At 52.3% G+C, this 27,441-nt stretch overlaps 3 protein-coding genes across 6 annotated transcripts in view; all 3 read left to right on the top strand.

Moving 5' to 3' along the window:
- Window positions 1-2,800, top strand: part of RNF213 (ring finger protein 213) — a 56,287-nt gene extending 53,487 nt beyond the window's left edge. The window contains 4 exon segments of the mRNA XM_041123881.1: window positions 240-437; window positions 1,269-1,358; window positions 1,479-1,657; window positions 2,181-2,800. Coding sequence (XP_040979815.1) covers window positions 240-437; window positions 1,269-1,358; window positions 1,479-1,657; window positions 2,181-2,334 — 621 coding nt within the window. The 3' untranslated portion in view covers window positions 2,335-2,800.
- A 68-nt stretch (window positions 2,801-2,868) lies between these two features.
- Window positions 2,869-14,532, top strand: ENDOV (endonuclease V). Of its 2 annotated transcripts, none has more exons than XM_030013710.2 (9): window positions 2,869-3,133; window positions 3,651-3,822; window positions 4,997-5,131; window positions 5,574-5,613; window positions 5,716-5,828; window positions 5,938-6,006; window positions 6,674-6,802; window positions 13,041-13,117; window positions 14,227-14,532. In XM_030013710.2, exons 1-9 carry the CDS (start codon window positions 3,078-3,080, stop codon window positions 14,252-14,254), a joined length of 819 nt encoding a protein of 272 aa, XP_029869570.1. In that variant the 5' UTR covers window positions 2,869-3,077; the 3' UTR covers window positions 14,255-14,532. The 2 variants fall into 2 exon arrangements, with proteins under 2 accessions (XP_029869570.1, XP_029869569.1); XM_030013709.2 differs by having other exon boundaries at window positions 14,224-14,532.
- Window positions 14,533-14,558: 26 nt separating this feature from the next.
- Window positions 14,559-27,441, top strand: part of RPTOR (regulatory associated protein of MTOR complex 1) — a 210,571-nt gene continuing 197,688 nt past the window's right edge. For all 3 annotated transcript variants that reach the window (XM_041123882.1, XM_041123884.1, XM_041123883.1), the window contains exon 1: window positions 14,559-14,787. In XM_041123882.1, the coding sequence (XP_040979816.1) occupies window positions 14,578-14,787 (210 nt within the window). In that variant the 5' untranslated portion in view covers window positions 14,559-14,577. The remainder of the gene's footprint in view (window positions 14,788-27,441) is intronic.

Here is a 27,441-nt window from a genome sequence, read left to right as displayed (position 1 = left end):
TTCTGTCACTTGCCTTGTTCATCTGAAGGCTTGTCTGCTAGTCTCTCGGCATGCCTTGAGTACATACAAACTGGCCTTCTTTTGTCAGCCAGGATTTACAAAGGAAAGAGATATAGTTAAGCATTTTCAGTTTCCTAAATCTGGGGCTCTGCCATCTTCTGTGACTTTAGCAACTTAAGCAGCAATAGGGAATGGCTCTAAACTAATATTAGCAACTGCTTTGACTTCATGGTTTTCAGAGTCCTCTCCCCAGTTCTGTGATGAACATGATCAGTGGGGAACTACAGTCTTACAGTGATGTCTGTGATGCTCTGTCCATCACTGAAATTACCTTGGGATTCCTGGCCATGGCTGGAGAGAATGCTGAAATGCTTCTGACTGACTACATTGAAAATGTTCTGCAGATGGGTGATCAGACAAACCCTCATGTACTGCAGGTGAGTCCTGAGAGCAAAGCTCTTATTCTTACAAGATAAAATCTGCACTGGTTTATACTAAATCCAGCCAGTCTGATCTCCAAGCCCAGCAAAAGTTCAGCTTGAAAAGGTATGTGCTAGAATTCCCTCCCCACCAGATTCAATAGCGGGGGGGGGGGGAAACAATTTTCACTTCCCCTGCAACCAGTGTTTGCAAGGTGGGAGCATCTTAACAGCTTGCGATGCTCAGCATGTTCTTGCAAAACCCTACAGAAGGGTCAGGTGCAGGATATGCAGAAGGTCAAACTCTTCTCTGCAGATACAAGTTCTTCTGTCAGTACCAGGAAGGAGAATTCTCAGTTTCATATCAGCATAATTAGTTGCAATGCTAAAACTGAGAAAAGGGAGAACTTTCAATTATGAGTCAGCTTTCAGTGACACTGGCTTGCCTGGTGCTGAGCAGGATTGAAAATATCCCTTTACCTTTCAAAAGTGGTGACAGGGGAAGGTTTTATCTCCTAATGATGTGTGAAGAGGCCCTTTACTGATAGGGGGCAAAAGCACTATGTTATGACAAGTATGTGTGACATAGCCCTATTGCTTTCCCACTCCCTTTCATGATACCAAAAAGATGGATTCTTGAAGGCAAAATGGGGAAGACAGAGAGAGAAGCCTACTGCACATGGGCTTCTACACCAAGGTTAAAAGGGCTCAATGAACTCCCTGCTGAACTCTCTGTGCTTGTGTTCCTCTGCAGTTTTGACCTGCATGGGCAGGGCAGGGTGTGGACAAGTTCCTAAACACATCCCCTTACATCCAGGTTCACTCCATATGTGTGTGTTTTTCTTTCAGGCCCTTAGACGATGCCACTTAAAGCACAACATAGCCCTGTGGCAACTTCTTTCTACCCGCAAATCTGAGCAGCTTCTGCGCCTCAAAAGGGTAAGGTACACTGATAACTTCAGTGTCTTATCAGCTGTTGCCTCTTCTCAAATGAAGTTGCTCAAATGTGTATGGTTGATTGTTTGGTTTTTTTTTTCCTCCCTCACTGCCTTTTTTTAGGATCCTTTTGTAGACATCAATACAGCCTACAAAGCTGAGCTCAGTCCAGAGATCACCAAGCTCCTCAATACCTTCCTTGTCCACTCGAGGCTGGAAACCTTCCTGCAGGAGCTCCATGAAATGATTGTCTTGAAGCTGAGACGTGTCCAAGCTGTGGATGAATTCAGACCCATATGGAGGTAACAGAGTTAAGCAGCTCAAACCAGCCCACAGTTGTTATTAAGCTTCTCTGTCTCTGAAAATGCATGTGATAGAAACGGTTCCCTTGGCAAATGACTGCCCTGCTGGACACAAAGCACAACCATCAACATTAAGAATATGCAGCTAGTTCTAAGACATACTGCCTGTTTCTGGCATGTATGACCCTTCTTCGTCTTACACAAACTATTTTGGAACACTGCTGGAATATGCCAGGAGCTGCTGTTCATGAGCTCTAAACACAAGCACTTCTGCAGTCACTCACTCAGCTGTCCACACGTACACGTGCTTGGCTCTAGCAGCTTGGTTCTGACCTGCAGCCTCCCATTTCTGGGTTCTCTAGCCTCTCTATAAATCTGACTAGCTATTTTAATCCTTCTCATTACAAAATACATGCATTAAAACTCAGTATACTTAATATCAGTGCATTCCTACTATACAAAATACTACCTGTAGTTTGCTGTACACCATCTATTAATACTAGTTTTGCTCTTTGTTTTCCAGCCTGAAGGAATCACTCATTCCTTACCTTGATGCAAAAGACTCTGAGTTAGCTACAGAGCTGCAAGAGCTGTTTCCAGATGAGATTCTTCTCTGTCATGCTATTGCTACATGGAAAGCAGCTGTTCTCTTCAAAAGAGAGCATAGGGAAAGCTAGGACCACTAGCAGCACTAGGTCTGTCTGACCTTCCTCTTACCCTGGCAATTTTAGTGCCATAAACATGTGGTGTTGGTGAGATTCTAGAACCTGGGCGGGGGTTGGTGGTTTGGGTTTGTTTTGTTTTGTTTTTTTTATTAACTTTAGTACCCAAACTATGCTGCAAAGATTAGATGCTTTCATGCATCAGAAGGACGGTGAAGAAGAGACTCGTGAAGGCATCATAAAAAACCAAAGCTGCCTCCTAAAGATGAAGGATTTTTTTTAAAAAGCTTGGGTTGTTTTTTTTTTTTTTTTGTAATCTGCCTTTCTCTGGACACTGAACTGTCACCAAGCTGCAGACCAGGCTCCTGCTCCCCCCTGCCCCTTCCTTGCCGCTCCGGTACCGAACCTCCCCTGCCCCCCCTTTCTCCATTCTGCCGGTGGAGCCTCTTCAGCCCTACTGCCGAATTGGGACCAAACTGGGGGGAAGAAAAAAAAAAAAAAAAAAAAAAAAAGACCAAAAACCCAAAACCACCGGAGGAAGCCGCTTAACCTCTCCCCGCGGCAGAACCCTCGCCGGTACTCGCTGCCGCCTTATCCTCTCCCCCGGGGGCAGGACCCCTCTCCCCCCGCCGCCCCGGAGTTGTTTCTCAATAAAGCTCCTTCTCGCTCCCGCGGCTCCTCCCGTTTCCTTCTCCGCCCGCCTTCCCGGCTGTGGGCGGCGGTGACGGGGCCTGACGCGGCCCTTCCGGCGCGGCGCCATGTCGGGGCGCGCAGCGGAGCCGCCGCCGGACGCCACCCTCCGCCGTTGGGAACGGTAACGGCGCGGCGCGCCCTGCGCATGCGCGGGAGGGGCTCTGGAGGGGGGGGGGGGGGGGGGGCTGGCCGTGCGGTAGCCACGGCAACCGTGCGCGGCCGGGCCTCGTGTGGCGGGGTGGTAGGCCCGGCGGGGCTCCCCCCTTCTCTCCCACTCGGTAGCGGGCCAGCCGCGGCGGGGTCCCATTGCCGGGGATCCCCTTCACCCCCGGGCCTAACGGGGGCAAGCGCAGAGTGAGGGGAGGTGCATCTCCCGGCTCCTCTTGTTGGAGAAAGCGGAGGGGTTCCTGCGTCCCCACAAGTTACGGGGTCCCTCGAGAAGAGCTCCCCCCCCCGCGGTGCTCTGCCCCCGCAGCTGGGTCGGTGGGCTCCTCCTGGGCCTGCCGGCCGCGGGGCACAGCCTCAGCGCGGTTCGGTTTGTGCTGACCGGGATGGAGCAGGGCCTCGGTGCTGGATGAGGCCTGGAGCCGAGGAGGAAGGGTCAGCCTTTTGACTGCAGCTGTGTGGTCTTTCTCTAGAGAGCAGGCCCAGTTAAAAGCCAGCGTGGTTGAGGAGGACACGGAGGAGTGGCAGAAAGATTCAAGTTTTGCAGGACTGGAAAGAGTGGGAGGTGTGGACTTATCTTATATCAAAGGAGATGACACCAGTGCTTGCGCTTCCCTGGTCGTTCTCAGCTACCCAGCTCTTGAGGTAACGGCAAGTGAACAACTTCACTCCCTAGGATTGTGTCCAGGTGTGCAAGAACGTGAGGGTTTTAACAGAAAACTTAAGTAAAGGCCATTATCTACTGTGCCTCTGCCTCACGGGACATCAGTGCGTTACCACGTGTATGTTCAACAGAGTCTCAAGCCGTACGCTTTGCAAGAAAGATAAACAGAAAAAAAAAGTGTAAGGATTTAGTCATAAGTTTAGGAAGATGCGATGCAAACCACTCCTAATTGTGAGAGGTTTGTAAGATTACTGGGAACGTAAAAGGCGTTGAGAGAGAGGTTTAGTATGCATTCAAGTTAGTTGGTAAATCAGAAAATACTGTGATGAGGTGTAGTCCATGGTCAGCCACAGAAGCCTCTAATTGCTTTAGGTGTATATAAAAAATAATCCGTCTCGGCCACTACCCAGAAGGAGACAAAATCGGTGCCGATCAACAGAGGAAATTAAAGTATTTGTAGCACTGAAACAGCAGATGTCTTGTTTGTGAGTTCTTGCTGGGAATCAACTAATAATACGGGATGTACTACGTAGAAGCCTTCTCAAAACTGCCATGAATCCCATACCCCCCAGTCATTTTACTTGAATTAATAAAGATTTTTGGGCTCTTTCCCAGCTTTCAAAATGATATAAAAATTATCTTTAACTATAAAACCTAGAACAAGCAGAAAAATAAAGTTTGATACTGGCTGCTGGGATTTTTATGAACTGAATCTCAAATCCTGCCTTGATTCTTGACTTGCCCTGTGCGAACGTTTTTTTTTTTGTCCTGTCTTACACAGTTTCTTTTGGCTTATCCCTGTATAGAGACAGACACCCTTTGATAATGCTCTGGCTGGGTGAACTTTGAGGTCCCCCACTGTCTATTTGAATAGCTGCCCCGATTTTGTTTCAAGGACTTGACTCTCAAGCAGGGTATGGTAGGTGATGTCCAGCTGCCTTCTGTCAGCAGTCCATTATCCATCCCCTTCTCTAATTGAGTGACAGAATGACACAACCCAATGGCCTTAGCTTTGTAGGAGAGATCCAGAAGCAGATTATTTTAAAAAAGTTGAGAGTAGGGGACATAAACCAGAGGAGATGCCTCTGAAACAGTCAGGAACTAACCAGCAAAGTCCTGGAGGTCTTTGTCTCTGCACTGTCCCACTGCTCCCAGGTGCTGTATGAGGATTGCCAGATGGTGGCTGTGAGTGCCCCGTACGTGGCAGGATTCTTAGCCTTCCGAGAGGTCCCTTTCCTGGTGGAAGCTGTTCAGAGACTTCAGGAGGAGGAGCCCAAGCTCAAACCTCAGGTATGGCATATTTCTTTGTCCTGAGTTGAGATGTCATGAGGGTGCAGAGTACTGCTGAAAGGTGTTCTACCCTCTCCTGAGACCACACTGTCTGGCTGTTTTCCACTGGCGGGTGGAAAGTGTGGTGTCAGAGTTGTATTGAAGCATCTATTGCCCTTTCCTTAGGGACTAGGGATGCTAAGGCTAAGAACAGCCAGGCCTCCCTTGACAATGGGAGTCCCATTCTGCGTGCAGCACCAGTGAAGAGTGCTGCCAGCCACTAAGAGCTCATGCTGCTGATCATTAAGAGTCAGGTGTAGACAGCACCGCAGAAAGACCCTTATAGAGAGAAGTAAAAGGACTGAGACAGACTTCTCCTTCCTCACGGGGCCAGCATCACTGTTTGCCTGTTCGAGTGTCTCTCAGCGCCCAGGAAGTAACGTTTCTCTTTTGGCTTTTTCAGGTACTTCTTGTAGATGGGAATGGCCTGCTCCATCCCAGAGGTAGGACTTTACTGGAGAACAGTGCTCTCCAGGGTCCCTGTGCTGCTGCTTGAGATTCCTGTTCTCTGGTGTTCTGCAGTTACAGTGACTCATTGTTGGCAGGATTTGGTGTGGCCTGTCACCTCGGAGTCCTGACGGATCTACCATGCATTGGAGTGGCCAAGAACCTCCTGCAGGTGGATGGCTTGGTCAGGAATGAGCTGCACAGAGAGCAGGTTAGGCCAGGCTGGGAATTTATTTCCACTCTTTAATATCCCAAGAGAATTGGGACAGCCACATACAAGTACTTCCTAACCAGCTGACCTTGTGTGTGTTTATCCCTAGATTCGTTCCCTGCAGAGGGAAGGAGATACGTTCCCACTGACCGGCACCTCAGGGAGAATCCTGGGCATGGTAAGCTGCGGGGAGTTTCCTATTTGCTTGGCCATTGAGTCTTCCAGCTTTGTGTAGCTGGGAGCACTAGAGCATGCTGTCTCTCTAGTGGGACTGTCTTGGTGATATTAGTTCAGGAAAACACAGTGTGAACAGGTGATCAGTAACACTGCTTTCCCCTTTCTGTGGGCTCAGACATTTGTAGAAAGAATTGACAGTTCAGGTGTTGGATATATTCATGTCCATGGCTATGGCATCTGAGGTGCCGTGCTCCAGCACCCCCGTTTGTGAACCACAGTTAAGGAGAGGTGCCAATTCTGTAGCAGCTTACCAGGATGCAATACGGGAGCATCTGACTCAGAAGGGTGCTGCACAGGAAACGGGCATATGTAAGAAACTTCCTGCGTCTGGTGTGATTTCAACATAGCCTGCATTAGCAAGTCTCTCTCTGTTTCCTAGAGCAGCGTGAGGCATTTGGGGAAGGGCCACAGGGGTCCAAAAGGGCAAACAGTCCCTATGAGGAGATACTGGGAGGTAGAAGAGGTTCAAGAAGGCTGGGAATTGCCAAATACAGAGCCACCATCCCACCTTCTGAAGGAAACTGGCTAGCTTATAATTCATCTGCCACTCTGTATTTGTTAAAATAAGCCTCTTAAGTATTTGATCTTTCTTGTTTCTGAATGCACAGGTCCTGCGTAGCTACAACAACAGCTCTAAGCCGCTTTATGTCTCTGTGGGTCACAGGGTGTGCCTGGAGACAGCTGTGCGCCTAGTCAAGTCCTGCTGCAGGTACCGGATCCCGGAGCCCATCCGTCAGGTACAAAAGCAAGGGAGCTGAGGAAGGGGAAAGCAGGCCTGGAGTAGGGAAGCAGGCAAGCAGGCAGCGGAGGGGGGCTGTGGATGCTAAGCCTATGGCGATGTTTCAGAGCCTCACTTTGCCACCCGTCTGCAACTGACAGTTCTGCAGCTGGCACCCTTCTTGCTGGCCTGTTCTCCCTGGCCTGTTGTGGTGGTGTTTACGTGGTAGCTAACTGATCCTTCCTTCTTCCTTGCTTGTTCTTGTGACACAGTGCCTGGAAGCACACAAAGCCCTTACCGCAGACCCAGCCTGACTGATTTCTTGGTTCCACTCTGCAGGCAACTTCTGTGATGCTGATGTTAATACAGAAGAGCTGGAAATGCAGTTTCCCTGGGCACTCTGAGCCTAGCACAGACTGCAGTGCTGCTCCTCTGGGCTTTTTCCTGCTACTGCACTCCGCAAGGAGCTGCAGGCTCTGGGGCGGCAGCCAGCCAGTAGGTGACAGCACTGGATCACTGTCAGTGAGCCGCAGCTGCCACCAAGGCTCAGCTTCAGACTAATTAAATCACAGCAGGCCTTGAGGAAAGGATCTGGAGAAGTATAAAGCCTCTGGGACTTCTAGCCTGACAACTGCTTCCCTTCTCTCAGGGTCACCCTGTTGTTAGTGGCTCAGGCAGGCCAGACCCAGTGACTGCCCAGGGAGCAGGGCCCATTCAGATGTCCGTGTTCGTAACGTTGCCCTGGAACACACCGTTCGCATTGCTACACCGCCGTGCTTGTCAGGTGTCTGGCCACCTTTGCTCTGCAGCTCCTCAGAGCAGCACTAAGGTGATCCTGCTGAAGGCTGTTACGCAGTCACTGCACACAGGAGCTTCTCATTGGTACTGCAGTGTTTTCTGAAAACAGAGTCTCGAGTCTATAGTTATAAACCAGACAAAAATCTAACGCCTTAGAGCAAAACAAACCTTGAAGTGTCCATACCAGAACTGGAGTTTCTGATCTCATAAACCACTACCTGCCAGACGGGAGTAGGCTGATAGATCTTCTTATGTAATCTCTTCCAGCAAGGGACAGATGCCTCCGCAGAGCTCTGAGCTAGCTCTGCAGTTTGGCATGTTCAGAGGAAAGGGGAAAAGCATTCGCTTTGGAAACAAGAAGGTGACTTGGAGCTTTTCATCACCCTCATTTCATTTCCAGCTATCTCCAGTTTTTGTCTGTGTTCTAAGACTCTTCCAGTTCTCTAACTATGACCTTTATTTAAGGTGATGGAATGAATTGTTGTCACTTTCCTTTCAGAGAGATTAAAAATCCAAAAAGGAGTGTGTTTACTGTAGAGGTAGAGGAATGGCAGGAGATGAGGACACTTAAACCTTTCTGTGGGACTTCTACCTGTCACAGTTCCTCTGTGTGGTAACTTCCACAGATCTTGACACAGGGCAGTGCTGGAAGCCTCAGCTCTTGAGCACCTAAAGCTGGAGTTAGGAGGTAGAAGGCTGTGGGGAGTCCTGCTGTGGATGACTTCCTTGCCCTTTTTGCTATGGCATGTCCCCAGGACAAGCTTGCAAACCTGATGGGTGATGTGCTTATGGCTTTCCCAGTGCCTTGAAAGACTTCTGGATCATTAGCTCCTAGTTTGTAAGTTCTCGTAGCCCTAGAATTATAATGCTCTTAAGAAAGCTCAGCTGCCCATGCCTTCTTGAGGCTGTGTTTATGGCTTGTATGAAGGCAGTACTATGCTGCAGCATGGGTACTGCTATGTAACTGTTGTGGGAACTTAAACCTTCTATTTTCCTAGAAGTACAGCTGGCAGGTCTGTATAGGGTATGTTGTGCTTGGGCATGCAACACTATCTAGGCAGTGATCAGAAACAGTCTGGTTTGCATTCAGCCCACAATGTGGTCATGCTGCCAAAGGAACTGTGGCTATGATGCAGGTGAGAGAAGTGATCTTTCAGAGAAAGCAGGGGGAAGTTCATTATCACCTACAATCAGTATTTACATCCCGCTTAGTCCTTATTCCATGTTTAAGCGCAAGGCCAGTCCAGGAGAATTTACTTGCATGGGCGTGATCTCTCTGCCCAGCCAGCTTGTGAGATTTTGAGGCTCTTCTGCAGAGGGTTGGTCATGTGGGGCTACCCAGACAGGGATTGAGGTAGGCAGGAGGTGTCATCCCAGAATAATAAGCAAAGCATTCAAACTGAGTGGCCCTGGAACAATACCAAGCCCTCCTGAGAGCAACTGCCCTTGCCTACTTCTGGCAGAGGTCAGAACCCCTCTCCAGTGTTTGCCCACGCTCCAAGCCTGCTCAGACCCAGGATCCCCATGCACAGCAGGGAAACAGAAGCTTTTAACACTCTCCAGCTGACAAGGATTGCACTGGGACTGATTCTTCTGCTCTCGCTGTTTCAGGTTCCTGGTTGGCTGCACACCAGCCTCCAGCTCACTTGATGATCCTTTTAGCTCCAGCTGGCATCTTGCCCAGTGGTTCCTGCTGGCTCAGGATGTGGCTGATGGGACAGCCTGATGTTGCTCCAGCCCACCAAGAAGGACAGAAGTAGGCCTGCCCAGGGCTGTGAATTTCTGCAGGTCACTTCATGTGAAATATTAAACACTTGCCCTTAGGAGAACTGAGAAATAAGCCGTCATCCCTCTCCTCTGTGTGAATAGCTCCTGCTGCGCAGCAGGGAAATCAGTAGCTGATATCCTGAAACTCTTAACTCCCTTCAGAGGTACCCCCCACTGCAAGCTTGCTGGGTGCACAGGGATCACCACTGCCCCTCACAAAACAGGCAAAGCAACAATTCCAGACCCTAATGCCAGCACTAGTCCCCGCTGAAAATAGAAACAATCTGTGAGGATTATTACAGGACAGTTATCCATCTTATTGATTAGCCTCTTGGTTAATAAGCTGGGTTAAGCTGTCTCTCAGCACTGTGTTAGGAGTGAGGACTGGCTAGTAACTTGCCACCTAATCAAGCATTAGCTTATGTTATCAGCAGAAGGTGGTTGGGCTTTTTTTTCCCCAGAAAAATAGTTTGTATATGTGACTCTTGCTGCCTTGGTCTCCCAGTAGGGACTCTATTGAACAACCTCCTTCCCTTGTTATAAAATACATCACGTAATCTCTTATCCTGAAGAGTGATCAAAGTTATTTGTCAGTTCAGTTACGAAACTGTCCAATTACAGAGAGAAAGGAAAAAAATCTCCCAAACAAACCACCCCTTACGTAACTATTTTTCATTCTCGAGCTTGCAGAATCATTAAGCAGTTGTGGAGCTGCGTTTCCAGCAGTAAGCAGGCAGAGCCTCCACCTGAGAGGTCTGACTAGGAGTGGCAGGGATGGAGGGGTGGTGGGGAGCTTCTTGAGGTGCAGGAGAGATGCTTCAGAAGTAGAACAGTGATGAGAGTAGCAAATGCTTCAAGGACAGCCACTGGGGATGCGTTAACCCACTTTATTAGCATGATCATCATATGCTGTGAAGCTTTTCCAGCTGGGAAGGTCACATACTGCTTTTTTAAGTGGAGAGAGACACTCTGCCTTTGAGGTGGGGCACAGCAGCTGTTCTAAAATGTCATGGCGTAGCAGTGTTTTTGAGAAAGGAAGTTTCTAAAAAAGAAACTTTGAGGGAATGTAAAAATCAACTGCAAATTCTCGAAGTTGTCCAAGAGCCCAGGATCTGCGTGCTTGTGATAGCATCTAAGAGTCTTCTGCTAGTGTGGTGCAGCAGTGGAAAGCTGAACAATAATACTTCTGGAGGACAAGAACATCCAGTAAATGTCCAGCAACACTTTCTTGCAGCTCTTGGGATTTCCATTGGTGTTCTTGCCCCACTCTGACCACGTACTATCCTGCATTGCTGGTAAGACACACCAATCTCGTTTTCCTGGTGAGCTCAGGAGGGCTCATGTCACAGGAGAGTATATCAGAAGAGGAAGGGAGGAACTGGACACTTGCATGAGTATGGGTTTGATGAGGTTTGGTGATGGCTCCAAGCTCAGTTTCAAATGAGGAGGGCAGTAAACCATGAATTTGGTAGACTCTCAACATTACTCCTTTTGATTTTGGTACTGGAAAGCAGAGCCCAGAGCACGGATACATCCTGGCGTTGTCTTCCATGGCAGCTTTGCCTTTGGACTTACGAGGTAGGACAGTGTGAAAGGTGTGTCAGTCACTTGCCTTGCAACTGCTGCCAAGAAGCGATAGAGCCAAGGATGTGCTTATGTCTTGTCTCTGTTTGCTTTTAGTGGATGTTTTTACCTGCTTTAGCTGCATAATTACCATCACACAGCCAGCCCATCAGGCGCATAGGCAGGATGAGCCAAGCTCTTGCCTAGGGAAAAGGATATGCAGCAGACAAGTGGTGTGCTTCTCCATCTGTTGCTGCATCATACAACTGCTGGAACAGAGGAAGGAAAGGGATGGGTACAAGAACGGGCAATGCCAGCTTCTCTCTTTTCATCCCATGTCCTGTTGAGAACTCGCCTGCTGGATTGCCGTATTCCCAAACTTTACAGCCCTCTCCATAGCCCTGTTCCCCCTCTCAATTTACAGTTTCCTGTGGAGGGCAGAGTCCCATTTCTCAGCTGATGAGTGACCAGAAGAGCTAATCGTTTGGGAGCATCACAGTGTCACAGCTATAAAGACCATGAATGATCTTGGAGTGCTGTGAGCCTGAAGGCTGCAGCCTATACCTGCTTGCAATGCCAGTGGGAATCCCTCTTAGCATAGTTCTGGGACACAGCTTCTGTTTCACTGAGTATACAGTGAAGGTTGTTGCAGGAGAGTCCATGGGGCATTCTGCTGCTCTGGGACAAGTCAATAAAATGCTCCAGTAGTTCCCCACCTTTTGAGGAGGGATCTATGAGCCACTGTCTCATGCTAAATTGCCTTGCAGTGCTGCAGAGATCTGCCTTCACATCCATATGGTTTTGGCACTCCCAACAACTTTCTGGGGGCCAGGGGACATACTGCTTTTGTACATCAGTACAGGCTGAAGGATTTTGCTAGCTCTGAGCAAAAGGGATGAAGAAGATCCCAATAAATAGAAGGGTGGGCAGAGTCCTGGGTTGAAGGGGAGTAATTTGTTTTGGGCACCTTTATCTGTGAGCGTTTTGCTGATGCACAGGAACTCCTCAGCACTACAGAGACCTGCATGTGATCCCTTTACAGAGTGAGGGTGGTGGAGCAACTTCCGTTGGTTCAAGGGGAGAGCTGGTTTACTTTTTGGAATATCTACTCTTGAAGGAAGGAAGACTTACCCTGCCCTGAAGTTTCTAACAAGTCTATTCCATCTCTCATCAGACAGTGATGAGCTATTGCTGGGGAAGGCCTGTGAAGGAGCTTAGCTGCTCATTACATTTTCCTGCATTGCATTTGGAGGTGCCTACATGTGGAAGAATTCATTTGGGGCGGCTCTAAGGATGAAAGCACTAGAGCACTCTCAGACTCCCAAGTCTCTTCCAGTCTGGCTGTGCTGCCAGGGTTCATCAAAGAAGAGTTGCAGTTCTGGTGTAGAGATAAGGCACAATGGAAAAGCAGCCCATCACCTCAGCGACTCTCCCTTTGCCAGTGAACGCTGCTTCTTACTAAGCCTCTGGAAATCCTTGCTGGCCTGTCACATCCCTGGATGATGATGAGCAGCCATTAAGTGTAGGTGGAAGATGAGGGATTCCAGCTGGGTCAGTGCTTGCTGCAAGAAGGCTCACTGCACGCAGTGTGTGCTTGGAAGCCTGTGCTAGTTCATCCTCTGGGTCTCATAGGGGCCCTTGGTGAAGGCTGGTTGCACTCAGCTGCAGCTGGGATTTGCTGAGGAAGGCCAGTCTGGGTCCTACTTTGGCTGTTCATCCTGCCATGCTTGGGGTAGGTCAGGGCTGAGCAGACCTTAGGCACTGGCTGGCAGGAACTGTCTGTGCCTGATGTCTCATCTCCTTACTCCTATGAGAAGTAAAGGGGAAAACAGCAAGGGTTCAGCCAATGTCATTTCTGCTTCTGAAATGGACTGTACTCCAGTAAGGCTGTTTGGTCCAGGACCCTCTGTTTCTTCATTTTAAGTCTTCATTCTCCCAAGCAGCTTGCAGTGAGGCACAGAAACCAAACAAGGAAAGAAACATGCAGGTTCTTCTTTGCAACACAGTCGTACAAGAGCTATTTGTGATGTACTGACATCAGGGTGTGCAGGGACATACTGAGATAACAAAGGGGAAGCACCAAGCAAGCTGATCAATCCATTTTCACTCATTTTCCTCCTTAATTCCAGGCTGATATTAGATCGAGGGAGTATATTCGGAAGCAGCTGTGTTCACCACTGGAGGTCATCTCTTCTGAGCCAGAGAGGTAGGTGTGTGGGCAGTCCAAGCAACTGCCTCTCCAAAGGGGATCTGCTCATGTAATGATCTTCAGTAATGGCATTAAAGGGACAGATGGGGTAACAAGGTGAGCTCAAGTGACATCAGGACGTATGCTGCCTCCATAAAAGGTGATTTCTGGTGATTGTAGCCATGCTACTTCACACGTTTCTTCTGCAGAGCACTGTGTCCTAGGCTGGAGAAGGTCGTTGGGGATTTGGTCTGTTTCCGGCACCTGCAATAAGCAAAGCACTAACGCCCACAGGTGTGACACGAGGGTGAACAGAAATATCCTGCAGGGAGCTGGTTTCTGCACCCAGAAAGCAAGGGGAGGGTCAGACTCCCCCACTCTTACATAACGTAGGCTAGCGGCTGCTCTGTTTATCTGTGTAAATCCATAGCAAGTCCATTGAGGCGTAGGAGTTCCTTGTGTTGGGGCTACGCTGCCTCTTCAGCATGGTTCATGAGAGTTTGTTGTTGGATTCCCTCAGACCCACACCAGTACCAGGCTGGACAGACACCAGATAGCCCTGCCTGAAGAGCTGCTCGGGGATGAATGAAATGTGTCAGGACTCAAAGCCCACTCTGCTCTGAGGGTCCTGATGGACCAGAAGGAGTGAGGGTTGCCAGTGGCAATAGTGAGGGATTACTTAACGCTGACTGAGGTACCTCTTACGGTTCCTTAGGACACCTGGATGGTGCAACTGGTCATGCTCAGCTCAGCTCCTCTATTCTTTGAGTCATGCAGCCAGAAGAAAAAGAAGGGGCTTTCACTGCTCTTGTAGTGGCAGTTGCACAGCGTGGCCAGGCCATGGGTGTAGCCCTGTGCAGTGCTAGGCTGAGTGTCCCCTGTTTGTGCTGGAGCTTCTTCTCTTAACACCTCTAACACCTTCCTGCCATGGCAGATGCTGAAGCTTACACAAAGGCCAGCTAGTTTGGAGGTCTGTGCAACAGAAAAAACAAACTCATTCCATTTATGACCATATATCTCAAAACCCATGTATCTGAGCCCCTTATTAACCAAGTGACATAGTTATTTGGTCTTCTTGGTTTCTACTTTTTAAGTCTGTGACCCTTCCTTGTTTTTGTTCCTAGCAGAAAAGAGGAGGCTGAACTGGATGATTAGTCTGATGCCAGAAGAAACTGCAGGGCTCCTCTTCACTGGATCCTCTCCTCCACCAAGACTGTGGTTCTGTCGAGTGCAACAGCCAAGTGCCACCCCAGGGGAGAGCAGTGCCAGGCTGTGTCAGTCAGGACAAGGCCAGCCACTGTGCATGGTTCTGGTGGGCAGGCAGACCAGCTTCTGTTCTAAGATAATGTTTAGAGCATATTTCTCAGGGTTGATTTTTAAGCATTGTAAAAATATTTGTGTAAGCAAATGTACATTTGTTAAGTTTGCAACAACTTCCCTGAGTACCCGGGCAATTGCAGGAGGCGATTTACAAAGAGATGCTGAGGCACTTAGTGCCAGAGCTGGCCTTTGGCTCCCACCATGCCTCTGTGGCACAGAGACTTCCGTTCTCGTCATTTTTGGAACAGCTTCCACCTAGTCCCTGCAGCCTGTACTTTCACATTCACTTTGCACATCTCCGGGGAACAGAAGGCCAGTACGCAGCTCCGGCTGGTCCTGACAGACGGGCAGAGGACGCTGTGTTTCAGGTGGGCGTGTGACTCACGAGGGAGGGGACGGAGCCAACAGTCTGCTGTGGATTTTGGAAGAGGCTCGGAGGTCTGAGCTCCAGTACCTGAGAAGCTTTCTGTCTATTTGGTGTCAGTGGCTTCTGCATGGCTGCTGCCTTGGTGCCATGCAGCAGCGACCAGACCTCGGTGGCTGTGTGCAGGTCATTATCTGTGCTGGGCACATGGTGCTCTGGTGTTGCTGGTCTTGATGGGAACTTGCTCTGCATTGCTGCTGAAGAACGATTCAGATGGAAGGGCATTATGGTACCCAGACTTGCTCGGTGTTACCGTCACCCTCTGTCCAGTGACTGAGGCAGGGGGCTCATGGTGCAGACCAGCTCTTCCTGAAGGAAAGATCATCTCAGGGGAAAGGAGAATTTCCCACCAAGGAGAATGGGGAGGGAGGTCCTTCCTAAAACACAAATTGGTCAGGATGGCCAGATCCCAGGCTTGAGTTTTTGCAGTCTGAGTGGACTGGGAGCACTCATGCCAGGTCAGGAGGAAGCTCTCTGTGCCCAGTATGCTTGGACCAACACCCATCAGTTAAGCCATTTCTGAAGCTTTGCTTTAGCAGCAGAGCACAGAACAATCCGTTTCTATCCCTGAATCAATACAGTGAGTCTCGTCCAGTTTGCAGGGCTAAAGCTTTTCCTCCAAAGGTGTGGGTTCCTCCTTGTATTCGGCAGGTTATTCCTGACCATTTCCGAAGAAAATTGGAGCAGATACATGAGTTCTTGAACACAGCCAAAACTCTGGCATGTTGATTTAAAAAAACATGGCTCTGTAAGATTCCAGCCTGAAGAGGAAAAAGGATGTTTTCCTGGTATTGGAGAGGGGTGCTCAGGGTCAGGACTCTTGTGGTCTGTTTTAAATGCTGCCAAGCACTTTTGCATAAATTTATCTTACAGCTTTTGTTACTCGTGCCACCACCTCGGTCTTGGTGCTGCTTTGGGTATAGAGGACATTCAGCCCCTTTCACATGTCTGTGCTACATCTGCTAGATTGGGAGTCTGGGCTGGTTCCTCCTTCAGCGCTACACCCTGAAACCCGGGTGGGAGAAAGGGAGGAAGCAACAAACTTGGCTCCCCCAGGGCCCATTTGGGGAGCTTTGTTGGGCTGGTCCTTGGGAGTGTTGAGGGGGACAGGTGCTGACAGGGTGCTTCCCAAAAAAACCTTGCTGATTGATGTGTTTTAAAAGACAAAGCCAGAAGCAGCTGCAGTTTTCAAACCCCATCAAGGAGCCTGCCATCTCCTGGGAAGCCCGAAAGCTGTTTTCACACGGGAGTTTGTTATGTGGATGGACAGGGACCGGGAAGGGAAAAACGTCGCAGTGAAAGCATGCTCCTTTGATCGCAGTGATGTGTGTGGGATCAGAGGGGCTGCCTGGCAGGCCAGGGGAAGTGTTTGGTTTTGCGTCTGACGCTGGCTTTGGCAGGGGACAAGGCTGGTGGGCAGCCCTCCCCGGCTGAGGGAACGCGAGCGCAGCCTTCTCGCCTCGCTCCCAATGCCATGGCCGCAGCACCTCTTCAGATGCTGCCCCGTCCCCTGTCGTGACGGAACAGCGCGGAGATGGAGCCTCCTAAAAAGCAGCCCCACGACTGTGCTGACTGCCAGCTTGAGAAACCAGTGAAACAACCAAATGCCGTGGGAACAGACTTCCCCTGTGCTGCCGCTTCCCTCATCCACTATGAAGACACCCAGAGCTGTCCAGAGAGCAGTGGGAGCTCAAGGCCTTGCAGGTGGCCAGGCCAGCTGCTCTGCTAGCCCAGCCAAAATGCTGCTTCCCAGCTCCCAGGTGTGGTGGGGAGGGGACCCTGGTAATGACCCACAGCTGGAGTGGATGGCAGAGAGAGCTGCCGCAGCCTGGACACTATTGTGAGGGAGGAGAATTAATCTTGTAATTAGCAGCAGTGGCCCACTCCCCCTGCGACAGGAAACTCAAATCTGGCTTAACGAAGAAGGGCTTGCTGTGCAGAGCTGTCTGCGCAGGAAGGTCTGCTGGGGGGGGAACCCCCACACCCCCTAAAACCACCTCCTGTGCTCCCTGCCTGAGCAGATGGCTGGGTGCCTTCAGCTCTGAGCACAAACACCCTTCGTTCCCTTTCTGCCAAAACTAGTGGACTGGGGGTGAGCCCTGCAGGACCCCCCCTTAATGGTAGGGGCAGGGTTATTAACTAGTAAGTTCTTACTGGGAGGAGTGGGTCTGGGACCTTTCCCAGCTGTTCCCAGGAGCCATGGGACTGCTGTCAGCAGCAAACGGTTCACCCATTTCTCATTCCAACCACACATGAAGCAGCAACTTCGCTAAACCACGGGGACAGAGTCTTCTAAAGCCTGTCACAAATGTAGGCACAAATGACATGCTGTGGGCAGGGGACAGCTGTTTCTTAGATCTTATGGGCAGAACACCAGAGAAATTCATTATTTTTTTGCTGGTTACCTTGGCCCAGGGAGCAGCCAGCCTGTGCTGGGGTGCCACAGGACCAGCCCAGGCTCATCTCAAATTTTGGGTTACACAGCTCCTGCTGCAAATGTTTCTCGGTGGTCCTGAAGCACCTCATTTGGTTCAGCTGTGCCAGAGGAGGGGTCTGTCAGGGAGCAGAGCAGCTCGTGCTCTGGGCATTGCCCTGCTAGGAAAGGGGTTTCCTCAGCAGATGGGTCTGTAGCTCCTCCTGACCTGGCCGTGCAGCTGAAGTGGGTGAGTGTCTGCAGTTTTAAGCTCTTCTGATATATTGGTGTTTTGGCGTGCTTCTGGTTGGTGTTTGACCACGAGAGGGTTGAGGTGTGCTGGTCGGTAGAAGTTCTGCGGGAAAAGATGTGAGCTGGGCTACGTTGAGCCTATTTGCTGAATGGGAATGTGAGGCTCATGCTGTTCTGGGTCTGCAGCTGGGGGTTGCCTTCTGCTGGGCTCTGGGCTTTTTGGTACATGTAAGGCCTGTGCATTCACCCTGCGAGAGAGCTGGGGCTGGTAAAGCTGCTGTCTTGAGCTGTGTGCTGCAGCCTGCCTCGCTGCAGGGGAGATGCCTCTGCCCAGAGGGGTGAAGTGGGAAAAAAGCTAACATAAAAAAAAGGAAAAGATAAAAACATTGCTATGCACTGTTTCCCCCTGGCATCACTGCTGCTGCTTCCCTCTGCGGGAGCTGACGTGTTTCTGCACTCTTCTTATTCTGAGTGCAGGTAAACTCCTGAGATCAGATGATTTTGGATGAAAGTCACCTTTATAGGGTTTAGATGGAGGAGGGGTGTTGCCTTGGTGGTGAGACCTTGCAGCCCTCTGCAGACCCAGTGGAGCTGAGGGCTCTGTTCTGCTTGGGTTTAGTATTTATACAGTGCGATGCTCTCTCAGCTGCCAAAACCTGGGGAGGCGGTTAAACAAATGGACTAATCTCTGTGTTTGGTGTCTACTTGTGGCTCTCTGAACACAATAAGGGATTAACTTGGTCTTTATCTAATTGGCTTATAAACTAGGGAAGGGAAAATCGCTTTGTAATGCATGAAACCTCCTCTTAATGGAAACTCAGAGACTAGTGCCTAAGCGTCCTCCCTAAGTAAACTTAGGCACATCTCTTTTTAACTCTCAGTTTGCTGGAAATTAGTTTTTCTGGGTGTTAATATTTGTTCTCTGGTTCCCAACAACTTACTGCTGACTTGTTAGAAAGCCTTGCCTTTTGTTATCACCAAGGATACTTTTCTCTTTAACGTTTCTATCTGTGATTGTTCAGGGGTCTCATTGCTTGGTAACTCCTCAGTGCTGCTGGTGTACAAACCAAAGGGGAGGAAGACGGAGAGATGAAGGGAGAAGATCGAATCCTCTCTTGTGGCCGTGGTGGGGGCTCTGTAAAAAAGAAAGGATTTCTGGGATAGTTCTTCAGCTTCTCAGTACAGTGAAATAGTGTACTGTAGCACAATCCTTGCCCCTCTGCTGTGTGCCTGCAGGATGGATTGAGGCTGGCTACCTTTGATTAAACTAATCTGCCACCTCTGCTGCCTTATCATTCAGCTGGTGCTGCCAGGTGGGGCTGGGCTGTAGCACTAGCATCCTCCCACTCTGCTCAGGGTGGCTGCTCCATAGCCCGCGCTGTTGGGATAATGCTGTGTGGGTTTGGATTTCCTGACTCCCTGCTGTGCTTTCCATAAGAGATGTGGCACCCAGACAGCTCTGCAAAATGATTCCTGCTGGAGTCGTGTTGGGGGTGTGGAGCGTGCCTAATACCTCCCCTGCGTGAGAACACACTGCTGGGAGGGGATGTGTGAGGAGGAAAGCTTTAAAGAACTGCCTGTTCTTGGGAATGCTTGGATCTGCCTGGCCTGTGCAGCCTCCCATGCACGGCATCTGCGTGCGGGGCACGTGGCCGGGTGGCTTTCTGAGCCACAACAGCGAGGAGAGGGCTGCGTGTCCCCCCCCGGGCTCCCCAGTCGCTGCCCTGAAGCCAGCTCCTTCCTCCAGGAAGCTGGTAATTAAAGCAGGAACCATTTCTTGGCTTCACTGGTGGGGAGGCTGGAGGGAGTCACTCTCCCTGCTGAGATGCACATGTTGGAGAGCCCTTTCTGGCTGTCATGCCTTAGGCTCATCAACAGACACAGCCTGTGCTGGCTTAATTAAACCTGAGCTGCCCCATGTGGAGCCTCCTTACTGCAAGAGCTTGGCTACTGCAGGTCAGGCTCAGCCCTGCACGCAGTCAGAGGCAGATCAAAGGCCGCTTAAGAGCTTCTCCATGCAAACCTGAGCTGGCATAAGGAAACAAACCCATTCCCCTTCTGAACCTGGTATTGGTGCCACCCTTCCAGGTAGGAGCTTCTCACCCACCTCCTGAGAGCTCTTATGGCCACTTGTTTTACAGCTTTGTTTGTCCTCTGAGGATGTGAAAGGAGATGTAAGATTTGTGCCAGTCAAATGCTGAATAATTTGTTCTGCTAGAGATTCTTCAGATCTGCTTCCTCTACATTTTTTGTGGACACCTAGAGGTTGGAAAGGAAGTTCTCTGCACATGTGCTGCTTATCTGGGTTCCCTTGATAAGGGAGAGAAGATGCTTTAGGATGCAAGTCTGTTTCTTCTCTGATTATTGAGGGATTCTAGATGAGCAACTCAGTCACAGATGTCTAAAGCTGGGTGAGATGAATTCCCACCTCCATGTCTGGAGCTTGTGGTAGGCTAGATATTGCCTGTGCAGTTTGTATTGCAAGGACTGAGCTCTGGTGACTGGTGAAGGTTTGTATTTTGGGACGCTCTTGCTGAGGACAGGGGAAAGTGGTTTTGTTGGGATTTCCCCCCTCCCTGCCCCTAATTCTCATTCCTCTTCCCTTTTGACTCGTGATGCTCAGGTAGATTTAGGAGGGGCTGTTTCCCTCGTGCTTCCCCAAACCAAGTCCATGTGTAGACTGGTAGCATCAAGCCATCATCTGGGCACAGCATGCACCCACAAGCAGCTGAGCTTCCCCTCCCGTGTTCCCAGCACGTTCGGCTTGCGTTGAGCTGGTTGGGGCAGCTGTGTGCTGTTGGCTCTGTCCCTTCTGCTCTGCTCAGAGCAGGGAGCCTGTTCCCCAGCTTTGGGCCCCAATGCCTGGCTGCAAACAGGCATTTTTAGTGTTGGTCCTCTCAGGGACAGCTGAGCCCCGTCAGGGCATCCAGAAGTGTCTTGTGCCTTGGATGCGATGGTTGGTGCCAGGAGACAGTGCCTGTGTGTGCAGAGGGCACTGGTGAGGCTGGGAAGCATCACTGTCCCTTGCGGTTGTCTCCTTTTGTCCTATCAATAGTTCTCCACCCCAACCACTCTTCCCTTTGTTGGTCTCAGCTGATCTTCTCTAATACTGAGGCAGACGCCTCTTGCCAGAGTCCTGCCAGCCCCTTGGCTTTATTTTAAGGCCATATTAATAAAAAGCAAATGAGTGGAATTTCTCTTGACATCCAAATTAATAGCAAATGAGATAATTATGAGCTGTGCCATTAGGGTGATGGAGCAGCTTGTACAGGGCTCAGCCCAAAAAAAGGCGGCAGTTCTGCAGTGTGCACGCAGATCTCTCCTTTCTGGGGGCAGGGGCTGTGTCCCCCTGCCCCGAGAGGTGACTGGGGAGGGGGAAGCCAGGAGGGTGAGGATTGGGAGGCAGGGGATGTGTGAGCTCTTGGGCAGATGAGAGTGAAGACCTGATTTCTTTGTGGCACCTGCTCTTCTAGACCCAGGGCCAACACTACCTGCCTGCGTGGAGGGGAGCTGGCTGACGGGGGCTGTGAGCCTCGGTGGGCAGAGGTAGAGCCTTGCCCGGGCAGATCGACCCAAGCAGCAGGCAGCTGTACCGGGCTCAGGACCACTGGCTGCCCCGCATGGGAGAACGGCAGGGGCTGGGGCACGCGAGAAGGTGCCCATTCCATCTCCTGGGCTACTGGCTGGATTTATCGGGGACCAAAGAGCCATCGGTGCTGAGCAGACAGGGCAGCGAGCCTCTTCCCGCAGCACCTGGGCTCAAGGAGGAGGATGGGGTGGCAAAACAGAAGGCGAAGTGGGGCTGGCTGCTCTCCTGGGGGGGCAGCCCCCCGGGGCCCTGCACGTGGATGCTCTGCAGGGCGCAGCACGTGCCGGCTTCCTGCTGCAAGGGCATGCTCGGAGTGCCTCTGTCCCCGTTCTGGAGGCCTGATCAGCTTTAAAAACAAAAAATAAAGGCCGTAAAATCGGCCTGTAATTAATTCTTGGTTTAGTTCCCAACTCAAGGGCTTGATGCAGAATGTTTCCTTAGGAACGTGCTTTTTCTTGCTTTTCTTGGACTCACTGCTTGGCTTGTTGTACCTCAGCCTGCAAACCCCCAGCTGTTCACACTCTGCTGCTGGTGCTTATGAGCTAGTGCATTGATTTTTAAATTTTTTTTTAATGTTATATTTATTGAGCACTCCTGAGAACCTTGTGCATGGGAGGCCCCTGGTGAACGCAGGGACTCCTGCCTCGCGCCCTGCCTGACGTAGGTGGCTCTGCTGGGGGGACGAGCATCTCCTGGCTGATGTTTTGACTGGAGCTGTTTCTCTTGTGTGGAAACAGCTCCCGTTTGTGTGCTGATTAGGAGGATGTGATTAACCAGGCCAGTGGCATGTCTGGAGGGAGGGCTACATGCCTGCGATGACAGGCGCGGGAAGGAGATGAAAGGGAGGAGCAGTGGTGTTGTGAGCCAGCTTTGCTCCTGTGTCATCGCTTGAAAGAGAAATGTCCATCTTCTTCACGAAGAGCATTATTGCCCGCTAATAAAATATCAAACAAATTCTTAAGAGACTGTTTAGGATCTGAAAGCCTGTGATAAATCTGGTATCTTTAACTTGCTCAAAACTATGGTGGGCAGCAATGTGATTAAAGCTCTCTGATTAACAGACATACCTTGTTTGTAATGAGTCGGATTGGGAGGGTTTGGGAAATCCAGCTGGCGTATAACAAGGTTACTCCAACAAATTACTTGGATATCAATTAGTTTGCTAGGTAAATGTCACCTGGTTTCTCTTTGTTTGCAGTAAACTGGTATCCAATTAATTTGACGTGGTTATTGCTTGTGACTGACACCACTGAGGCCGCTACAGCTTCAGGGGCAGGCGGGGAAGGGGCAGGCGGTGGGACAGGGCAGTGCTGGCAGCGGCCGGGCTCTACCCCACCTGCGGGGCAGCATCAGGGCCAGGGAAATCCCAGTCCCCTGAGGATAACACCACAGCCTCTCCTGGTGCTCCCGCTGAGCCGAGTCCCCCTCCGTAGCCCGGGGGTGGGCACCGGGGCTCAAAGCCCTGTGGTCAGGCTGGTCTGCGAAGCCATCCCTGCAGCTGGCCGGAGCCTCCTCTCTCCTTCCAACTGGAGGTGGATAAGTTTCATTTTGCTGAAAAGAGCTTCCCTCCACCGTGCCACTTGCTGTTCTCCTGCCTCCTTCCCCAGGATCTGCCAAGCTGCGCTTGGACCGTGCGGCTGCAGCGCCTGGAGCAAGGGAAGCGGCAGCGGATGCAAAAGCTGCTCCCTAAATCGCACAAGCAGCTGGGTAAAAGAGGGCAGAGCTGCAGCGGGAGCATGTGGGGGACAGTGCCCCCAGTCCAGCCCTTGGGAAGGGTCCTAGATATTGGGTGTGTGACAGCTCTGCGAGGTGGATGGGGCTAAGGAAGGGTCGAGGCTGCAGCATCAGGGCTGAGGACTTGCAGCTGGGGTGGCCAAGCATCGTGTAGAGGGGCTGTGGGCACATCTGGCTCCGGAGAGCTCTCCTGCTGTCGGAGAGAGCCTGGAGATGAGCCAGGCAGCCCCGGCCATCCCTGGCGATCTGGCAGCTCAGCACCCCCAGGATGAGCCGCAAGAGCTGGCTCCCGGGGCTGGGTGCGAGCAGGCGGTGCTGTGCCGGGGATGCTGGTGCCGGGGACTCCTCTCCCAGCCCTGGATGCCTCCACAGAGCTCATGAATATTAACAACACCAACATATGGGTGATCTGGGGAGGGAGAAGAAAGGAGCAGAAAGCGTTGCCAATTGTGAAGCACAACCCATCCCAAATCTAACATCGGTGCAAGAAACCAACCCGGTCTCTGGGCATAGGATGGCGCTGGGGGGGGCTGGATAATAAAGGCTGGTGTGAGCTGGGGGCTCTGGGCTCTGCTGGGGAGTTGGGGTCCTGCTTCCCTTTTGGGAGGGAATAAATCACCACAGCTGTGTCCCCTTGAGCGTTTGACCACCCTGTTGGGGTATGGGGGTGAGGGCCCGGGTGGGCAGGAGGGTGTGGGGGTGTCTGGGGGGAGGCTGCCGGTCTCTGGCTTTCATAAGCACTGAGTCAGTGGTGCGATGGAGCCTTGCATCTCTCCTCTCCCCTCCCTGGCGGGAGGGGATTGCAGGGTGATCCAGGCCTTTGCATCCCTCCTTTGCTCTCAGCCAGCCGGGCCGGGGGCGGCCGCTGGCGTGGAGCTGCCCTGTGGCATCTCTGACTTGCATAAGAGCCTCGCCAGGATAATAAATGTTAAAATCTGCTGCAGGCTATCACTGACCCCGTTTCCAGCATTGCCGTGGATCTCGTCATCTGTTGCTTACAGCCTGGGTGCAGATGGGCTGACAGGGAGCTAAGTGTGGGAGAGGGTGCATGGGGACCTCCGGGCTGTGCCCCCCCCCCAGTACCCCCAGCGCTGGGTGGCATGGGGACCCACACTGCCCTGGGCTGGGTGTGCCGGGGCAGCACAGGGTGGGCTGTGACCCTGCTGCAGCCCACCCCTCCGTGGGATGAGCCTCATGTGCCCAAGCTGGGGCAAAGAAGATACTCGGGGTCCAGCTCAGCTTCGCTCCCCGCAGATTTCTGCTAAGCAGAAAACAAATGCTAATTACACGGCATAATTAGTGAGGTGCTGCATCTATTTTTAATCAGCTTTGGAAGATAGATTCTTCCTTCTGCTCTGTGCTCACCGGCAGCCTCTCCCACGGTGGAGCGGTGCTTAGTCAGGGACCCGCTGGTGGGAAATCAGTTGCTATTCCCCTCTGCACCCCTGGGATGGGGCTGGGATCACTCCTGGACTCCCCAGCCAGAGGAGCATTCCCCCCCCCCCCCCCCAAACTCCTTGGTGGAGTCTGAGCTCCTGCTGAGATCCCAGCCCCTCCGTAATCCATCAGGGATGGATGGAAAGGATGGAGGAAATCAGCTCAGCTCTGTCAAGGTGGCATTCAACAGCAGCTGGGAAAATCACAGGAGGAGGAGCCCAGGAAAAGGTTGCAAAAATATTCTGAGAAGGCAAGATGGGGGGGGGGGGCAGCCCAGCTTTCTCAGCAGCTCCGTGCCCCCAGTGCGGGTGGGATGGGGTCTCCCTGCTGCTGGGGGATGCCTGGTGTCAGCCCTGGCTGGGGAAGGGTTGCTTCAGAGAGAGCTGTGGGGTGCAAAAAGCAAACTTTGCTCTGAAACATTTAGCAGAGAGATGCAAAGTGCCACTTAAAGTGGACAAATATGTCTGCTGCAGCTGCAGGGGGGTCCCAGTCCTGCAGGTTGCGGCACCAGTGAGGTTGTGACATGCGTGGCCAAAAGTGATGTGTAAGAGGGGGGATGTTTGCAGGACACCCTGGAGAGCAGAATTTTCTTCCTGCAGCTGGCAGCAGGGGAGGCAGCAGCTTGGAAAGATCCAGAATTATCAGGATTTTTCCAAAATTGCTTTAAAACTAACCCTTGGGGTGGGATGCAGCAGGGCTGGCAGGGAGCTGCTGCTGTAAAGGATTGATTCTTCCACCGGGCCTGGGGGCTGCCTGCAGCTCATCCCTCTGCAGAGACCCTGCTGAGCTGAGTGTGCCAATATTGTGAGTCAGGGGACAAGGAGACTTAATTGTCTTCAGCCAACAGGACTGAAGGGTAAATATGTCATTTAAGTAATTGAAGGGCTGCACAGAAACAAGCTAATGGCTGGGAGGTGAATCTAGATCTCTTTGGGGCCCTGGGGTAGGTGTATGCAGGATTTGGACCACCAGCAATCTGGTAGGTCCACGTTGGATGGGGATGGGACAGGTTACCCGGTGGGAGCCGTCTGCTTGCGGTGCCACCGGCAGCTGAGCCGGTCCCCAGTACGCAAGGTATTCCCAGAGCCCAAGCTGCCGGAGATGATCTATTTGGTGAGCAGTGCCGGTGTGTCCCCATTTCAATCATCCCATGCAAACAGCCCTCCCCGACCTCCCCGCTCCGTCCTTGCCCATCTCGCCTCCACCGACCACGCGCTCGGAGCTGCCGGGATCACGGCTTCCTCCCCTCTGCTGCTCAAAACGCTTTCCCTCCTGAGCTGTACCGAGTGCTGCTGCTAACCCATTACCGTAGGACAACAGCACTGCCCTTTCCTGGTGTTTACCCACCAGGCATCTCCCCAGCTCCATCAGCTGGGCTGCGGTGCAGGGACAGCCCGATCTGCCTCCCAGCAGGACGGAGGCAGCGGGCTCGGGGTCTGTGACCGGGGTGGTCCCAGCTCCCTGCACGCGCCGGCACGTGGGAACATCGTGATGCTCATGCAGCAAAACCTCCTCACGGGGGTGTGTGTCCCCCCGCAGCCTCACCCTGCCAGGGTCTGCGCTTGCCACCGCCTCGTCCCTGCATTGCTGGAGGAGGCTCTGCTGGGTCTTGCAAAGATGGCAAGTGGCAGCATCGGGGCTTTTCACTGCTGTTGTGACCGAGGGGGCTCTGGTTTAAGGAGGGTGCTGGTGCGGTGGGAGCAGGTGAGATGTGCAGGACTGGAGGGCTGGTGGGGCTTGCGGGGGGGCCGTGCCTTGGAGCTAGCCGGTGCATCCCATAGAAGTGCTCTGGGCTCATGTGTCCAAAGCTGCCGTGGGGTCCAGGTGCTGCAGAGGTGCTGCAGGACGTCTGCAGGGCTCTCTGCCCCTCACCAAGGCTCCTGAACACCTCACGGGTTTGAATAAATCCTGCAGCCACCAAGAGCCTAATTAAACTGCAGAATCTGGGTTACCGAAGGGAGCCTGTTTTATTGATTCACCTGCTGCAAGCCCCGTTGGACCCCCAGGGCCCGGGGAGCAGAGCGAGCTCCCGCTCCTCTTCTCCCTTGCCTCTACTGACCCAGTTTCTTTGCGAGGAGGCTGCGAAGGGGCTGGTGCTCATCAGACACCCGCCGCTCCAGGCTGCTGCTCTTAATTTAACCATGGCTGAGCATGTGAAATGGTGTTTGCTCTTCCGGTGCCATTTGGGCGAAGGCAGCTTTGTACCGGGGAGGGGGTGTCCGTGGGGACGGGCTGCTGTCCCGCTGGGGTGGCCGTTGCTCAGGGGTGTTCGGTGTGAGATCCCCGTGTGGGTCGTGCCGGCTGTGGCTATGGCAGCGCAGAGATTGGCAGGAGCTCGCAGCCCGAGCGTTTGGAGACCTTGGGGAGGTTTTGCAGCCTGGCTGAGGTCTGCCGTGGCTGCGGCAGGAGCCGTGGCTGGCTCCCTCGGGGATCTTGGAGCTGCTGTCTTGGGGGAGATTTTTCACGTTACGGATTCATTACTTCTGCTGTAGGAACAGTCTCTACGAGGTCCTGGAAAAGGATGATGTCTGGCCAGAGGCTTGTCTCGCTGCACTAAACAGATTTCATGTTCCTCCGGTCCCGCGGTGCAGGAAGGACGGGCTGGGGCTGTGCTCTGTGCCTGCCCACGAGCACCAGCCAGGGCATCTCTGGCTCCGCTTCAGCGGGGCCCTGGCCAGTTCTGGTTGGGTTTCCCAGGGGCAGGAGGGGCTCAAGGAAGCCCCTTCCTCAGCTGTGCTGGCAAGGATGCCCGGGCAGTGCCGCAGCCGCGGTGCGGAGGTGCGGGGAGACGGTGCTCTGCCAGCGAAGGCTCCTGAGTGGCATTTGAGGGACGGTCTGTCGCAGTCGTGACTCACCCCTGTGACCGGAACGGTCTGTCGGCCTTGATTTTGTGCCCAGGGTCGCGTCCAGCTGCCTGCAGTGACCCAGCCGGTCCCCGTACTCCCGCAGCAGCGGCAGGGCTCAGCCGGCTGCGGCACCCGCAGCCCTGGGTGCCCTGTGGCTCCGGGACCCTGCTCCTCCTCCTGCCCTCTTGCTGCAGGGGACCCTGGCGCAGGGGGGGACCGATGTCTTCCCTCCTCAAGTTGGGAAATCCTCCCAGCCCTGCCTGCTGTCCCGAAGCGCGGTATTTGGCTGCCTGCCTCCCCGCACTCTTCCTCCTCCCGTGCTTCGCT

Source organism: Aquila chrysaetos, chromosome 5 (assembly GCF_900496995.4).
Source record: "Aquila chrysaetos chrysaetos chromosome 5, bAquChr1.4, whole genome shotgun sequence".
In the NCBI taxonomy this organism is placed as follows: Eukaryota; Metazoa; Chordata; class Aves; order Accipitriformes; family Accipitridae; genus Aquila; species Aquila chrysaetos.
Note: the sequence above shows the minus strand (reverse complement) of the source record. Positions and strands in the feature narration are given on the sequence as shown.